The 18,087-nt window shown below is 44.5% G+C and overlaps 1 protein-coding gene across 5 annotated transcripts in view; it reads right to left on the reverse strand.

Annotated features, from left to right (window-relative positions):
* Positions 1-1,335: 1,335 nt before the first annotated feature.
* Positions 1,336-18,087, reverse strand: part of Cradd (CASP2 and RIPK1 domain containing adaptor with death domain) — a 142,992-nt gene continuing 126,240 nt past the window's right edge. For all 5 annotated transcript variants that reach the window (XM_055627879.1, XM_055627882.1, XM_055627878.1 and 2 more), the window contains exon 3: positions 1,336-2,000. In XM_055627879.1, the coding sequence (XP_055483854.1) occupies positions 1,699-2,000 (302 nt within the window). In that variant the 3' untranslated portion in view covers positions 1,336-1,698. The remainder of the gene's footprint in view (positions 2,001-18,087) is intronic.

The following is an 18,087-nucleotide window of genomic DNA, read 5'->3' on the forward strand; positions in this document are numbered from 1 at the left end:
GGCCAAAAGTATGAGCTCTATAAAATAATGAAGTATTGCCTGGGCCACAAGAAGGAAAACGAGGGTAGGTATGGCGAGTACACAGTGCTCCGGAGACTGCATCTACCGAAGGAGCGAACTGTGGACAGCTGTCTTTTTCATAGAGAGAGGGAGGGCATCAGATGCCCAGAAGGACATCAGCACCCCACCGCCACCTTTCTGAGCACCTGCTTCACGTTAACCGCTACCTCTTCATAGGCTTGTCCTTGGGTGCAGGGACGTAAGCATATGCTTTCATTTCCTTGGGAGTTCTATAGAATTAATACCTGGGCTCTCCAGTCATTACGAAAGATAAAGGAAATGTCTACTTGTCTTCTTTAATGTAGTGTTTGTTTGTTTGTTTGTTTGTTTCCCCTTTACAACAGGGTTCCACGTAGCTTAAGCTGGGCTGGAATTTATTATGCAGATGAGGACGACATTAAACTTGTGGTCCTCCTGCCTCCACCTCCACCTTCTGTGGTGCTGAGATCATGGGCCTGCCCTACCACACAGAGTCTATAAGATGCTGAGATGGAACGCAGGGCTCTGATTGTGTGAGGCAAGCACCATCCCAACTGAGCAACATCTGCAGCGTCTACAAGAGCTTCTGTGGCTTTCCCCAAAGGCATCCTACTGCCTCTAATCCCCTCGTGCCCAGGCAACCCACGGCCTAGCTGGGTGGCCTACACAGGTCCTGCCACCCCTAAAGGAGGCATGCATGCCTCACAGGATTGCTGAGAGGCCCAGATGAGCACACACAAATGGACAAGGCTCCAAAAGAAGCATTTTGGAAATGCTGCACGGCAAATATCTGCTCATTTGCTTTGATACAGCATGTTGTTAATTGCTGAAGCTGGCCTGGAACTCACTACACAGCCCGGGATGGCCTTGAGGTGATCATCCTGCTTCAGTCTCTCAAGAGCTGGCATTACTAACGTGTACACCTGTCTGGCTAGCACTGTTAATTGGCTGTTAATGAAAGGCTGGACAACCCCTGACCCCCTCAGGAATGCAACACCTTCAGCCATTCAGGTCTCAAGGGAAACACCGAGACCCTTTGCCTCTGAGCCAATGCCTTTAATAAATGGACAGAGATCTCTTACACATTGTTAAGATGAAGGGCTGCAGTTCTCTCCCTGGTCTCTTCAGGGAGCTTTGGTATCTCATGCTTGATCCATACATCCTACATGAGCTATTTATCCCCACTATTTCATGGTCGCTGTCAATCTTGTTCCACTCCCACAATTTACACCCTCAATCTATACAACAGAAGAGAGAGAGAGGGAATACTTCCTCATGAAAGAGGCACATACTATCCACAATTGACTTTTTATTATTATCATCATCATTATGAAGTGCTAAGCCCACAGTCCAGTTTCCAGGCAACATCAGAATGGATGCTTTGTGCGCTGGATACCTGCATCACTGTGATAGCACTTTTTTTTTTCTGGACTTCTGTTAAAAGGCAATCACGCAGTTCAAAACTGCAGGCACAACAATGCAGTCTTCAAGCAATTAAAGCCAACGGATTGTTGAGCCAGTGTGGAAGATGTGTGTAATCTTGAGTAGAATCCATGTGTTCTCCTTCCGTCCCTGAAAGGAGCAAAGCCACAGGCGAGTCAAGTCCGGTTCAGCCTCTGTGATGTGGGGACCCACGGCCCCGCAAGTGGCAGGGGTGGGTCACTCCAGCATGTGCTGGAGCAGCGAGGGGTCTGCCTCCACGGCCTGGAGGCCCTGGCGTAGGCTGAGGAAGGTGGCCTGCTTCCCGTAGCGCTGGCGCCAGCGGACGAAGGCCTCCACCACCTGAGACTGCACGTTGTGGGGATGGTTGGCCTTGCAGCGGTAGATGTCGGTCTGGGACAGGCCCAGGGACAGCACCACGGGCTCCCACTCCGGGCCCAGCTTCTGGGCCAGCTGGTTAATCTGCCGATCTGACGGGGAGCTGTTGAGGATGTGTGAGGGGATGCCAGCCATCCAGTCACCTGAGGGGGAAAAGGACAGGAAGGTGAATGGGGCAAGCACCTCAGGTGGGTAATCCAAGAGAATGGGGGTGGGGAGGTGTAACTGAGTGACTATTCCCAGTCTTCTTGTACTGCGTGGTGCATCTGACCGGTGCCACTTAGGTTCATGGCAGAAACTCTGAGAAAAGCTGCTGAGCAGAGAAATCCATGGGAGGTCACTTATTTCCTCCTCCTTTTGTACGTAGTCAAACATGAATCATGCCCATGGACCACCCCCCCGCACCCCCCCACCCCGGTCTCTCTTGTCAGAAGCCAAATCAGGAGCTCTGGCTGAAAGCCACTCCCCTCAGCTTGAAGGAGGGGCTCCAGCTGGGGGGGGGGATCAAGGCCCAACCAACAGCCCCTCTCTCACTGTGGCCTTAATATAAAACACCAACCAGCCAGGCGGTGTGGGGGTGCATGCCTTTAATCCCAGTACTCGGGAGGCAGCCAAGGCTACACAAAAAACAAACAAAAAATCAAAAGAGAAAGAAAGAAAGGAAGGAAGGAAGGAAGGAAGGAAGGAAGGAAGGAAGGAAGGAAGGAAGGAAGGAAGGAAGGAAGGAAGAAAGAAAGGAAAGAAAGAAAGAAAGAAAGAAAGAAAGGAAAGAAAGAAAGAAAGAAAGAAAGAAAGAAAGAAAGAAAGAAAGAAAGAAAGAAAGAAAGAAAAGCAGGAGCTCAGAGCTCCACACCCCTCACCCACTCCCCCGTACCTCTCATGCCCTCACTGTACCCCTCAACCCCCTCCTGCACCCCTCATCTCCTGCACCCCCTCCCAGGTGAAAAACAAGCCACAGAGGTAAGAGGTGATGGGAGAGGACAGCAGAGGCCATTAGAGCTGACTCACCATCCCAGCCAAGCCCGCCAGAGGACCACAGAGTGTGTTCTGTGGAGAGCCTGACCTTGTGCTTCCTAAATAAGACTCCAATCGGCTTCAGTCTGGCTCTTGTGAAGTGTGACCATGAGTGGCTGTAAAAGTGCCCGGCCACACCCACAGAAGTCCCACCGGCTCTACAGAAGGGGCGTCTAACCTGGTGTGAGCACAGAGGGTAAACAAGAGAAAACTGGGTAAAGACAGTGGCCCAGCCCCTCCTAAGGTGGAAGAAACGACAGAGTGCAAGGCAGCCAAGGACAGAATTTGAGAGGGACTCAGAGCATCCAAAATGACAGCAGGGGCTGCAGGTTAGAGTCAGCCATCAGCGCCATGGCAACTGTGTAACACTTGCTGGCCAGTCGCATCACACTGCAGTCATCAGCCCCTGCCTCATGCTCTAATTCAACTAAAAGGCGAAATGCTGGATTTGGCATCAAGGTTTAATCTTCTTGTGACTGCTTTTCTCTTCAGTCGAGTGGAGCTGGGGAGGGACCACCAGTGTCTATTATACACTCTGGCATCCTTTTACCTCCAGGCCAACTCAGAACGCAGCAGATGCTGTGAGCCAACTGTCTGGCACTAAAAACAGACTATGTCCTGATTCTTCTATACTTTCATGGTCACGTGCCCTGTGAATAGTGTCACATAATTGAGATGACAGAAGTCTGTGGACACAGGCCAGAGAAAAGATGATTGGCATATATATGCTCCTTCCCCCAAGCAAATCGTACTCGACCTGGACACTTCTCCCTCCCTCCCTCCCACCTTTCCTCTCTCTGCTCCCTCCTGCCCCCCGCCCCCACACAGAATGCAGAGCTGTTTGTGTCACCTGACCTATAGCTGGAAAAGTTTCTTCCATAGGCCTTTTAAGTTTGTGACTTCTGCTCAATACAAAGTTCAGAGAGAGAGAGAGAGGCCTAAGATTTAGTGTCAGCTCCTGAGGGCAGAATGCATTATATCAGTCAAAGCTATAAATTAATCTGTTGTGACCAGCTGGCCTTTGTGTAGTGTGTAGGACACTCTTGGCTCCCACAAGCACAGATGTTTTGTATGTCAGCAGCAATCAAATCTATATTTGATGTGGTGGGAAAAGTAAAAGTGGCATTTCAGACCCCAGATTAAGGCAAGTTCATTTAAATTCTAAATTAAAAAAAAAAGTAAATTTCAAAAGATAAAAGATAAGTAAATTTCAAAAGCAGATACAGAACAATAAAATGGAAACAAAACAGGCAAAGTCAATTAAAAATACAAAGTAAATGTAAGAAGAAGATTCAGTGAGTACTGTGGATGACACACATGCAGCAAAACTACACCAGTGGAACGCAAAGGCTGGCAGCCCAGATCTGTCCACAGGCACACCCGGCCCTCCAGCAGCATCCTTGGTCAGGCCTTCCCAGAACATTGACAGCCCCTGCCATCCTCATCCTGTGCCTTCCTAATGCCTAGGAACAGACCTTGACCTACTACAGCACATAAGAGTATTTGTCCTGTGATGATGAGATTATCCTTGGTTCTGAACCACTAGACTCCACTGAAGACTGTCTGTTCCAGTATTTAAGACCCTAAATGAAAATTCAAATCTGTTCACATGGATAAAATGATCTGCCTTTATACAAATCTTTTATGCAGCTTTAAAATCTCATTTTCAGTGAAGCTAAAACTCACCTGCTTCAAAGGGAGCAACATAGACAGCCAAACCCGCCTACCACAACAGAGGCTTGGATGAGGCAGCCCCTTTCCATAAATGCTCTCCTCTTTACCCTCCCAGCCCTTCAGCCCTCCATCTCTAAGGTCTCACGAGTGGACACAAAGAGAGTATCCGTCCTGCAGCTGTGTCCTCTTCTCTCACTCACACCTATGAGGAGCTGCCCCAGACTCCACCCTAAAAGCCTCTTTGTAATTCCTCTTGGTTTAGACCCGTACATCACCTATGTTTTATATAGGTGTTTTATATATGGTGACTGCTCCCACCATGCTCTTTACATGAGATCCTGTCTTCTACTTCTACCCCTACCCTGTACCATTTTCAGCCCTGACCAGGGACAAAAGAGAAGCAGATGGACTGGGTGTGGTAGTGCATGACTATAACCCCAGCACTTGGAAGGCAGAGGCAGAAGACTCTGGAGTTCAAAGGCATCTTAGGCTACACACTTTTTTTTTTTTAAAGACCAACTTGGGCTATATGAGACCCCCCATCTTAAGAAAATACAAAAAGAAGAAAAATGTGAGATGCTCTCTTCTGATATTTAATCATAATATTAAAGAAAAAAGGTTCTCTAGATCAAGTTCCCAACTCATCTTTTCTAGCAGTATATTTTTGTTTCATAAAGAAAGCCATCATTTCCAACAACCCTTGCTCCTGGTAAGACAGAGGTTTTCGGGATGGATGAGTTTATGTTGGGTCATCTGCCCTTTCCATCCTGCATTCTCCAATGTGTGGTCACCTTAAATGGAACCCAAGATAGATTACAGGGTTCAAAAGAAAATTCAGGGGCTGATGACTATGGCTTGAAGAAGAGGCATGGCAGCCATGGAGCAACTGCTAGAAAAATCAGCAGAATCTGCAGCCAGGAATCTAAAGTAACAGGAAGCCTTTTAAACCTTAACATCTTTTTATTTTAATTTCAGCTATTCTGTGATATGACGGGAAATGCTGTGAGCAGATATGACTTCTTTATGATGGTGACTTGGTTGGATATAGTTAGCCCTTTAAAAAAATATGACACACATTTTTCTGGACTGTCTGTTAATATACCAGTCAATCCAACTCACTGTGGCTATGCACCATTGCTACTGATTTAAAATAATACGTTATGAAAAAGTAGAACTTATTCTAGGTTTGAACATAATTTTCAGTATCATAGACATTTAATTATTTCAACACATCAGTGGGATAGAAAGAAAAGTCATATTAGTATTATAAAAACTAAATTTGATGAAAAAGTCCATCTATAATTTTTAGAAATATATTTTTGTAAAAATTCAAAATTTAGGCAAATTTCTTGACTTGATAAAATGTGAGAATTATTTCAGCAAACATTTTCTTTGGTGGGAACCTTTAAATGTATTCACTTTAACAATGGAAACAAGAGGGCTGATGATGGTTCAAGGCAGATATCTGGGTACCCTCAACTGTACTCCATGTCCCAAAAAACACCAGGAGATACAGGAGACTCCATAAGAAAAGTGATTTAAATTAGAGGACTCACAAAAGCAAGCACATGAAAAGGTACTAAAACTCAAAATTTAGAGAAACAAGAATGGAAATAACAATGATAAAGTTTTCTGTGTGGAGAAACTGAGACAATCCCAGGTTTTGTGTAGACAGCGAGCTGGCAGTGCAGGGGAACGGGATATACTTTGGAATATTGGTTTCGGCTCTAAGTATCAAGAAGAATTCTAAAACCCATTCCTAAGGTGATGTTTAAAGCTGTCTGTATGGTAGGTTTCATTACTTGTGCCAGTAAACACACACACACACATCTTGAACTCAGCCAACATATAAAATATTGTGTATAAAATGCACATTTATCCATCCAATATTCTCAATCATATTCACAAGAGTGATGCACGTGTTTCTAATCAGGCAGGCGACACACTGGATGTAGGAGGTGGAAGCAACCTAATGGCTTATCATTGCGAAGCTTAAGAGGAAGTGTGTGAAGGGCGCCAGCAGGGACGAGCTGACTATGGCACAGCACCAAAGGGATATCCAGAAGGAGACAAAACAAAAACAACGTCCAAATGCCACTTAGAAAACAGCCCAAGTAAACAAAAAATATGTATCAGACCAAACACTCATCTGGGGGCGGGGACAGAAATGAATGACAAAGAAGCTTCTCATATCAGTTAATGAAATACAGTACAGCACGGATAAGTTGATGAGCATGGAGATAGGACAGGGGTGGATACAGTCGAAGGGACAGAGAAAGAGAGGGAGAGAGGAGGAAAAGGAAGAAAGGAAGGGAAGACCAAGCCCCACACTGCTAAGCAGCCACCTCTTGGTGGTCCTGGCAGTGATCCTGTGGGATGTTGTCTGTGGTGGGTGGGCAGGGTTGAAGATGTTTCAGCTGGCAAGCTAGCCTAGTGGTCACTTCCAAGGACCTAGGGTGAACCAGGTGTGAAGTAGGGTCCTTGAGTGCAACGACTGCAGAAACATCCTTTTGGCCGAGGAATTGACTTCGGGAAGAAGGAGGAAAAGCACCTGGGAAAGCAAACCCACTAGAACCTTCACTCGGACAGGCAACTGCAAAGGACACCCTTTGTTCAGAGAGAGGCAGAGGAATTGGCTGTTTGATCTTCCTGAAGCCAGTTTCCAGGATGATGACATGACAGAATACTCCAAAGACAAAGGCCGGGCTCCAAAACACAATCCACCCTACATACTGTGATGGAAACTTGGACCTGACTGTCCAGTCTGGGAAGGTCAAAAAGACTGTCAAGAATAATTGAATTTTCACTAAATTAACTGGGAGGAGGTGGGGCAGACATGCTCTGGGCCTGGGATTAGCAGGCAGGCGTGGGCAGTCCACCAGGTAACCAGGTGGACTTAGCTTGGGCTAAGTGTAAGTCACCTGCCCGTTTCCCAGACTGCTCATTTGTACAACATGAAGCCGGTGGCACTCAAGGCTTCATTTAGATGCAATGTGGCACTCTTTTAGAAGTGAGTTTATTACTTCCTGCAGACCTTGTGACTTTTGAGTTCTCATTAAGTCAAACACTAATCATTTAGCCATGTATCACACTTCGCATGTCTGTTAAAATGGAAGCATGCCTTGCAGGCTTTTGAGAATGAGTTTTGGTTATTCCTGTCTTATAAAGACCACACACCTTCTGAAGAAAAAAAAACAAAACAAAACAGTGAGACGACTATTTGGTACAATATATTTTTATTCCAAAACTGTACAAAACATTTTGGAAGTTCTTGAGAAGCCACGTCTTCCTCAGCCTCATATGACCTGACACAGACTCAGTTGTTTGTCCTTCCTTGAACTCTGCCCTTGGATCACAGCTCTATCACAGCGGTCCCCTTTCTGCGGGACACTTGCTCAGTCAAGTGTGACTTCCCATCAAGTAAAGTTACACGCACAGGCCTCAAATTCAATCCCCACTCGCTCTGCAACTGCCCTTGTCCCCTCTCAGCCACCATCTGTGTATGTGTTGTTGCTGCTTTGTCCCCCGGGCCCTGGCTAAGGTGCCTGATGCTTGGCACACAGCAGTCCCCTGCTTGATGTTCCAGGATAAAGGAGTGAATGCAGAGGATGTTTCACCACAATTGTACACTCTTTTACACTCTCTACAGTGCTACTGAGCTCCCTGCATTCATGTACTTAGCTGTTAAAAAAAAAGTCTGCCAAGTCCTCCAGAGGGGAGAGAAGTGAGCAGCAATCCTAGTTCTATCACAGAAACAACTAGAAAAATACAAAGCCCATGCAGAAAGTTCTTCACCCCTCTTGACTTTATAAGGAGAAATAAAGAGAATTTTTTAATATGAAAAAAACATTTAATCGAAGTTCAGAATTCTTTCTTGTTCATATTCTTTTTTTTTTTTTTTTCTGGGTATGCTGGCTAGTTTTATGTCAACTTGACACAAGCTAAAGTCATTAGAATAGAGGGGAACCTCAATTTAAAAAAAAAAAAGCCTCCATAAAATCTGGCTGTAGGCAAGCCTATAAGGCATTTTCTTAGTCAGCAATTCACGAGGGAGAATCCAGCCCATTGCGGGTGGTGCCATCCCTGGGCTGGTGCTCCCAGGTTCTGTAACGCTGAGCAAGCTATGAGTAGCAAGTCAGTAATCAGCAGCCCTCTGTGGCCTCTGCATCAGCTCCTGCCTCCAGGTTCCTGCCCTGCCTTGACTTCCTAGATGATGAAGAGTGTTGTGGAAGGATAAACCAAAATAAACCTTTCTCCTGCCTCAAGTTGCTTTGGCTATGGTGCTTCATCATAGCAATAGTAACCCTAACTAAGACACTGGGTAAGTTTAAGAAAATTAAATATAATGATTTTTTAAATTTAAAAATAGCATATCATATAATTAATTCTACCTTTCTAGACCATCTCCTATAGTCTTCAACTACAGCTCCTATAGTTTATAACTATAGATCTTATAGTCTGTAACTACAGCTCCTGTAGTCTGTAATACAGCTCCTGTGGTAGTTTGTAATTCAGCTCCTAACTACTCTCCTATGAAAGCACTTCCCTTTCTCTCCATCCATCCATCCATTCATCCATCCATCCATCCTCCCGCCCATATTTCCATGCTCAGACAGATATTCCTTTAGTCATGATGACACTTGGTGAGATTTTTTTTCCTTTTCTTTTCAATATGGCTTGGACTCCTCTAAATGCACATGCACAGTTTTTATGGTAAAGTCATAAGAAACTAAATAAATGAGAAATAACAGCTGGCCTTCTAGCATTCAGCCTGGAGACCACTGGGTGCTGGAAAAAAGGAGCACGTTTTTATATCACTCTAGACAAGGAAGGGAAGTGAAATGGAGACACCGATAGGTCATGGTCACTATAAGCTACTGGATATTGTGACCAGGAAAATGCTGAGTCTGGCATTTGTGCTGGGAAATTTGACAAGAACTACAGATGCTTCGGGCCAGGCAGGCAGACTGAACTGGCTATGCAAAGAACATGCATTTCTGTTTGTTTTTTTCCACAATTAAAAAAACAAAAACAAAAACAAAAACCAAAAACTAAACTTCTTATTCAGAAAAATTACTACTATAGGCCTAACAATCTAACTCATTTGCATCAAATACGCAGCTGCTCCCTGGGTGAACAGAGTTGCTCTTTGGGATAAGGAATTGGTTTTCATTAAAAAAAAATGGACATTATAATACAGAAGTAAAAATCAAAATATGTAAAAGGAAGAATAGTGACTTCTAATCAGAGCCTGCAAGCCATGGGTTACCTCTGCTGCTCATAAGGGCCACACTGCTCCTTCCCAGGAGACCTTCAAAAGCCACTAAAGGTTTCTTTATGTGGAAGTTACATCATCTGGGCATATAGATCTGAGTTTTTCTCCTTTTCAAAATAGAGAAATTACATTATTTTTGCATTAGTAACAAGTCTGCAAATTAAAGAAAATGTTTAAAAATTTCTTTAGCCTTATTTTAATCTTCTGAATGAAATATATAAACATGTAGACTGATAATCCAAGCTAAAGAAAACAAGCTGGCCCCATAGCCCCACATGAGATTTCTGCTGCTGATATTCAGGCAGTAGCGAGTAGAGAGCTGGTTTGAGAGACCACAACATCACTATAAATTACAAAGCAACTCCAGCGGATCAACATTCTCCCTAGTCTGTAGCATCCCGAAAGAAGGTTAAGGCCACGAAAAAGGCTGAGAGCACCAATAACTTGAGGCATCACAGCCCATTTCCTTGACAGAGCTCAGCTGGGCTAGGTGACTTGGTAAGAAGACGGTAGTTGGGCAGGGTATGAATGCCATGAAAATTGCCAGCTCCTTCACTGAGGTGACATAACACCAATCCTAGAAGCAAAATGCTCAGTTCTTGTACAAGCAAGACAGTCTCCACCTCTTTGGTTCTTTCTGAGGGGGATCTTACATAAAACAAGCCATCCTTCATCAAGCTCTCCCTGCCTCATCTTCCTGGATGCTGAGTTATAGCACTGCCCCGTCCCATCTCACAAGGTAGGCCTTTTAATGTGTTGCCTCAAAGATGGAAGGGACAGTGATATTGTGATTGACAATCATGTAATCTCAGAAGATTGATGGAATGATAATAGCAAGATTTACCTTGTTTGGGGACAAATGTAATAGACTATCCTGAGGCTTTGTTTAATGAACAAACAACCACAGAGGTACTGACTATTTTCAACCTGGCTTAAAGACAGCCCGAAAAAGAAAGGATTTGGGTTTTCTTAAAAGGTATATTTTATTTTGTGTGTATGAAGTTTTGCCCTGCAGGCATGTGTGTGTGTGTCGTCTGCATTCAGGTTCATATATTTTAACTGACTGCAAATGCAACATGACTCTAGCCCTGAAACAAAAATAGGATAAAAAATGAACACTTCAGAGCAAGTTCAGTTCCATGAACACCCACGTTTGGAATCAAGCGCTATAAAGAACTAGAACATGTGCATTTGCCCATTTCCAAAGCAATGGCAACTGCATTCTATGGACAAAAGGTGAGCAAAGCCATGACATCTACCACCTTGGGCAGAGGCTTGTGCAATGTGCTGTAGTTAGCTAAAAGGCTACCAGGGCCACGCCCCTCTTGTTCACAGCTCATACCCTGTAAGAGTGTCTGGTCATTAGCAGCTTCTACCAATACATTTTAAGAGTTTTTTGTTGTTATTACTGCTGCTGTTGTTGTTTGTTCGTTTTGTTTTTTAAGGAAACTACTTCTGGGGCAGTTGCAATGGATTGAGGAGCTGTAGTCCTCAAGTCTCATGCAATGCATAACTGGCCTGATAAACTGCAGGGCTTGCCACACACTGGGAGAAGCAAGCTGGAGAACCCCACTTGGCTGTGGAATTCTATGGTTCTTGATAAGTCTGTACTTTCCTACACTTAGCAGCATCTCAATTTTGTGAGTAAAATGACTCTGGTGATATTTTTATCACTAGTGAATACATATCTCATTTAATGTAAATGGCAACAAAGGCAAATTAATTAATTAACTAGTCCAGCAATGTCTCCCGGAGGCCTACTGTACAGCCAGGTGTGTTTGAGGCACTGAGGACAGAGCATTCGGGAACTCAAGCTGATGGCGGAACTTGCTTCCAGACTGTCCTGAGCATCACAGGCTCGAACACCACTGTTTAGCTAAACTCATGTGTCAGAGTGATATTGAAAAAAGAAAACTAAATCACCTGCTTACTCCAGCCATCAGACAGTGACACAGCTCAGCTGGCATGGAGCTGTTGCCTCTCCTAGCAAGCAGCCATGCATGCCTTCAACAGCTGCAGGAAGCAGCCTGGGTCACAATCCTGGTGCACATTCTACAGGACCCCAGAAATAATGCAGGCTCAACACTGACGAATGTTGCTAATTCCCTTCACATCCATGAAGATAAGGTGTGAACTTCTGACCTTTTCTGTATTTTTAACCAAGAATTTCTTTTGAAAGATACAGATGTGTTAGAAGAACGTACATATATGTGAGCAAGTGAAAGAAAAGCTTAACAGAACAAAGAAACCACCTTCCCAATAAGTAGTCCTGCTTTACTTTAGTTGTGGCTTAGGAACCATGAAGTTGATTTTGTTTCCTAGCCATTGACAGCTGGCAGACGTTTGCCTAGCACTGCTGTAGTGCACAGTCAGGGGTGGGTTCCTACTCTACGCAGTCATTAGCCTATACCAGGCTCCTCAGAGAAGCCCTCTGGGACTCTTCCAATCAAAATCAGCCAGGCCCTTCTCCAAAGGCAAATCTGGGAGAGGGAGGTGAGATAGAGATGCTGTTATATGCCAACCCTGAGTCCCCCCTCACACACACACACACACTGGAGCAGGAGCCCTAAGGCCCAGGAGAGGCAGATCCTCCCACCTGAATGCTTTCTTGGCATACTCAATAAGCAAGTGTTGAAATAAATCCTTTAGGGAGCAGATGAAAGAGCTAACCCTGAACAAACATAAAAGAGCCCATCTACCAGAGACCTCAATGCAGGAGTCAGTGGACAAAATTTGGCCACAAGTGTTCGGTTTGGCCTGTGTAGTTCAAATACACTGAGAACTTGGTCGGAATTCCATAAAATGCCTTGTTTGTGGCTTTGCCCGTCAGCTCCCTGACGTCACCGGAGTGCTGGACACCTCATGCATGCACAGCCTTCAGAAAGCAATGGGGAAATCCCATAAGGCCTCAGTGCAGTGTTTGCTCCTGGAATAGCCATAGGGAGAGAACACTCGGCAGCCGCTCTGGGCTCAGCCTTACACAGCCTTCGTAGCACACGCAAGCCCTCCGTCAATGCCAGCTCTCTAACACAGAGTGACTTCAAAGGCCCAAGGAAGCACTGTTTTAAAATATTGTGGTCTTGTCCTGGGGAGAGAGGCTTGAATTGTCTTTACTTTGTCTCTGAGATGAAAAGAGAAAAGGCTGAGATACAGGAAATAAGGTCTAAAATTCGAACATTTTCTCCTTTCTTGTCGCATTTGGCCACAAATAACATCATTTTGCATATAAAGGTTTTCAATAAACTTGGGAGCAACAGTGTGGAAAATGTTTCAAATGTTAGATTAGTTTCAAAGGCCAGTTGTTGAAATAAAGTGTTTCCTTACCATGGACACATCTTCCTGAAAACCCAACTGCTCCCAATCAAAACCTCAGCATATCTTATAGACAGACACTGAACAAGCTGATTTTAAAACAGAAAAGGGAATGTGAAGAACCAAATAGCCAAAAATATTTTTGAAAAAGAACAAAGTTCAACAAATTTCTTAACCTAATTTCAGGTCTTTATACTAAAACCATAGAATTAAGAAGCAGATATTATTAAAAAGATAGACTATATTCAATGGAATAAACTGAGGCCCAAAAGCAGATCTACACAAAAGTACAAAAACAAGTCAATGGAGAAGGAATGGTGTCTTTAACAAATGATGCTAAAATAAATGGCTACCCATATTCACACACACACATATACATACACACACACACATATACACACAGAGGTGAGAACTCCGTCTTACTAAGAGAAAACCTAGACAAAAAAATTCAGTAAACTCAGCTTGGATAGTGTAGTGGTTTGGGTGAGAATGGCCCCCAGAGGCTCATATATTTGAATATTTGGTCCCAGTTGGTGGAACTGTTTGGGAAGGATTAGGAGGTGTGGCCTTGTTAGAGACAGTATGTCACAGGGGATGGGCTTTGAGATTCCAAAAGCCCCCACCATTCCTCTATCCCTAGATAGTACTCTCTCTCCCTCTCTTCCATCTCTTTCTCTTCCCTCTCCATCTCCCTCCTCCCACACCCCACTCGTGATTGTGAGCCTGAATGCAGCTCCCACTTACTGCTACAGCACCATGCCTGCTGCCATGCTTCCCACTGTGATGGTCATGGGTTCACCCTCTGAAACCACGAGCCCCTAGTTAAATGCTTTCCTGTCCAAGTTGCCTTGGTGTTCTCTTACAGCAACAGAACAGTAACTAAGACAAGCAGACTGCACGGAAACCCTATCAAAGCACTGTGCATAAAAGAAATTGACAAACTAAACATTGGTCTAAGTTTAGAATTCTGTGCTTTGAAAAATAAGACACAGCAGAGACTCCAGAAGCAGCTCAGCCACAGAAATACTCGCCAGCACACAGGGCATGGGCCTAATCCAAGCACTGGAGAAACAAAACAGCAGCACAAGGCAAACCACAGACTAGGAGAAAATATTTGTAAATCATCTCTTTCTACATACACATCCTACAAGGACTTATATGCGACACGTACTAACAACTTTCATAGCTTAATAGAAAAAAAAACATTTTTATTTGTTGTCTACTTTATTTGTTTTTTTTTTGAGACAGGGTTTCTCTGTGTAGCCCCGGCTGTCCTGGAGCTCACTCTGTAGACCAGGCTGGCCTTGAACTCAGAGATCTGCCTGCCTCTGCTTCCCGAGTGCTAGAATTAAAGACCTGTGCCACCACCATCCAGCTATTTCTTTTAATTTTTAAAGACTGAAATAGAATTAAACCATTGCCCCCTCTTTGTCCTCCCTCCAGTTCAGGGTCACCTTCTCTTGAACTCCTCCCACATCTCCCTACTGCCAAGTTGATAGCCTCTTTTTCCATTACATTTGTACACATGCACACATGCTCAAAAATACGTATAAGTAGAATCTGCTGAGCCCATTCTTGTTGTCTGTATGTATATGGTTTCAGGGCCGACCACTGGACATCCCCGGGAAAGGCTAACTCTCCTTCTTTCAGCAGTCATTAGTTGCCTATAGGTCTTTGTCCAGGGGTGGGATCCTGTGAAATTTTCCCTGTTACAGATTTCATGTCTATTGATATTTTTTCATTGTTCCAGTCTTGTTTACGCAGCTATTTCTGGGAGAGACTGCTTCACGGTGGATTTCCTGGTATTCTGGCTCTGGTATTCCACCTCCTCGTCCTTGGCATTTCCTGAGGCACAGATGCAGAAGCTATGATGGAGATGTGCCTGTTGGAGCTGAGCTCCCCAGGATTTGACCCCTCTATTGTGTACAGTTGTGGTTTTCTGTGACGGTCTCCATTTGCTGTAGAGAGAAGCTTCTTTGATAAGGGTTGGTAGCTGCATTTATGTGTGGGTAAAAGGGTAAGATTTAGAATCCGATAAGGAAGTGTGCTGGTCTAGCAAGGTGGCAGTAGCAGACTCCTTTCTAAGATCCAGGACCTTGCTAGCTCTGAGAATTTGGGTATGACTCCAATACCAGGCCGAATTTCTGTCCTGCTGAGTGGGCCTGAAGCCCAGGTAGACAGTTGTTGGTTTCCATGTGAGGGCCACTGTGGCACCTTCGTGCATACCGTGCCATGCTGGCCACTGTAGTACTTCAAAGCTGTCGGAGTAGATGCGAAGACAGGCTACAAGAAAGAGGCTTTCAGGTCAGATCCAGCTTGAGTCATCTGAGTCGTGTGTCCTAAAGATACAGTGTAAAACTACCAATTTTAAAAATGGACAAAAATTTAGACCATATACTTCCAGGGAAGATACAAGGGTGGCGAATAGATATACAAAAAGGCACTGTGCAGCAGTCATCAGGGAAATGCAAATTAAAACCACTCAACTCTGATAAATACGGCTGCTAGGCACAGAAGGAAAACTACCGTAAGGTCACATACAGAATGGTCACATCCACAGAGGTGAAGCAGTGCTTGCCTGGAGCAGGGGACGGGAAATGGAACGACATTGTTAGGTACAGTCCCAGCTATGTAAGATGAATAGGCCCTTCACCCCTATGGTACTGCACTGTGCCCAGTTAATGATGACAAACTGTAGGTTTCATGTGTTCACAGTACAATAGGAAAAAAAGTGAAATTAAGGAGAACAATACACAGTGTTGGCAGGGTCAGGGAGCAACTGAACTCTCACCCATTGCTGGGGATCATTGAGTGGGAAAGCTACTCTGAAAACACCGACATTTTCTTAATAAGTTAAATATATACCAAGCCTTTGTTCCTCCAACTGCGCTTCTAGGCATTTACCACAGAGAAGGGTAACCTCTGTTCACACAATGAGGTGCACAGAGGGGCTCTCAGCAGCCTCTTGCTGCTGCAACATAATTTACAATTTACAAATTACAGAACTAATTTACAGTTCTCTCGATGTGCGAGTAGGTAAAGAATGCATGGTATTTCTGCTCGGTGGAATATTGCTGTCTAATGAAATGAATGAAATACTTTATGTACTTCAACCTGAATGAGTCCAAAAATAATTATGCTGAATGAGAAGCCAGAGAAGCTAAGGGGCTGGGGACTGTAGGACTCCACTGTGTGAACATAGGAAATGAATAATGAGAAAAAGCAGATCCGTGTTTTACTAGGGCCTGTGCTGATGAGAATTAAAAAGGGCCATGAGAAAAGTTTCCAGATGACAGATTGTCTTCCCTGTGGAGATGGTGTATACATGTGTCAAAACATGCCGATCCCGCTGTTGTTTTTTTTTTGGGGGGGGGGGGGGAGGGGCAGGACCTCGCATGGTCTTAGTTGGCCTCAGATCCACTTTGTAGCTGAGGTTGACCCTAAATTCTGGCTCTTTCTGTGATGAGTTATAGGTGTGTGCACCAAATCCATCATTACTTGTAAAATTTTACACAGTTTATGTCATGCCAATTATATTCCAAAGAAGTTTTTTGTTGTTGTTGTTGTTTTTGTTTTTTGTTTTGTTTTGTTTTTTTCCTTTAAAGCACTCAAATTTCTTCATTTCCTTCTTGACCCCAATCCTACATCACTGTGGTAGAGCCTCTTTCCCCAACTCTCCCTCGGTGCTTTAGCCTCACCCCATCACAATCTTCATCACTACGCATAACTCCCATCTGGTTATTTTTGTAGACTGGGCTTGCAAAACTTCTACTTCCCTTCTGTTTCTGATCTGAAGAAATGGGGGTTTGCCACACCTGACAGTGAGTGCCTGGAGGGCAAGAGAGCCTCTGGCCAAGGGCCGTTGCTCACAGAAGGGGCTGCTGCTTTGGAACCGTTCTCTCCAGTGACCTGTCTGCTGGGAAAAGGCTGTAGGCCCTGCTGTACTGTCTCATCCCTTCCACCCATGGGGATCGCTCAAAATCAAGTACTATAGAACCTTCTTTTTGGCACTGTTCTCAAATGTTCCACTTGAAAAGCATCTTTCAAAGCAGCAAAATCATATCCAGAGGCTTCTGGAGGCAGCGGGTGTAACTTTGAAAATGTAAAAGGTTTTAAAACATTTAGAACAACCATAAATCACAGTGAAACCCTGACTCCGGACATCTCTCAGAGGCTGCAGCACTTTCAAATAATATCATGTGCTCTGGCTTTGGCCTTGGCCACTTTTCCCTTAGAACAACAAAAAGAATCATGCCAGCTATTAAAGACGGTCTTGTTACATAATGCAGTTAATAGCACATATGCTTCCCTGAGGGATTTAACCCAAGTTTCACAGTGGTCTATTTTATTTAACATTGATAGTTTTATTCGTTTCTTATTAAAGAGATCCTTCCACAAAATTGACTGTAGCCTCAGCCTTGGCGTAAGAAAGAACACTGTCTGAATTAACAACGTGAGCGACAGATGGGCCTACTGTATAAAGAATGTCGCTGAAACTCCTCATAGAGCAGGTGTCTGCATGCCAGTAGGTTCATCAGATCCTGCTGGAGACAGTTTTGTCTTTTACTGAGGCATCTTGCAGGCAGAACATAAAATAAGAAAAGAGTTCTGAAACCGCTTGTCAGGTTCTAGGGTTGCTTTTGTCATGCTTGCTCATTTCTAATGGCCCAAGGAAAAAACCCAAACTATGAAGGAGGTGGAAGGAGGGAGCAAAGGGAACGCGGCACCTTTGTGCCTCCCCTCTGTGGCTGGGGTCCCTGGCATCCTAGCATTGAAGGGTAAGTGTGGTACTGTGGCTTTTTCTGTTACCAGGAAGGGGTTGAGAAAGAGCTGTGTGAAGCAGGTCCTTAGAGCCCAGTACTGTCATCCCTTATCCTAGGCGAGCCAGCCATACATTTCCCTCCTAGCTACTGGGTAGATAAGGGAAGGGAAGCAAGATGAAGTAATTTCCTTCA

The sequence above is a fragment of the Psammomys obesus genome, unplaced genomic scaffold (assembly GCF_907164565.1).
Source record: "Psammomys obesus unplaced genomic scaffold, mPsaObe1.curated_primary_1811, whole genome shotgun sequence".
NCBI lineage: Eukaryota > Metazoa > Chordata > Mammalia > Rodentia > Muridae > Psammomys > Psammomys obesus.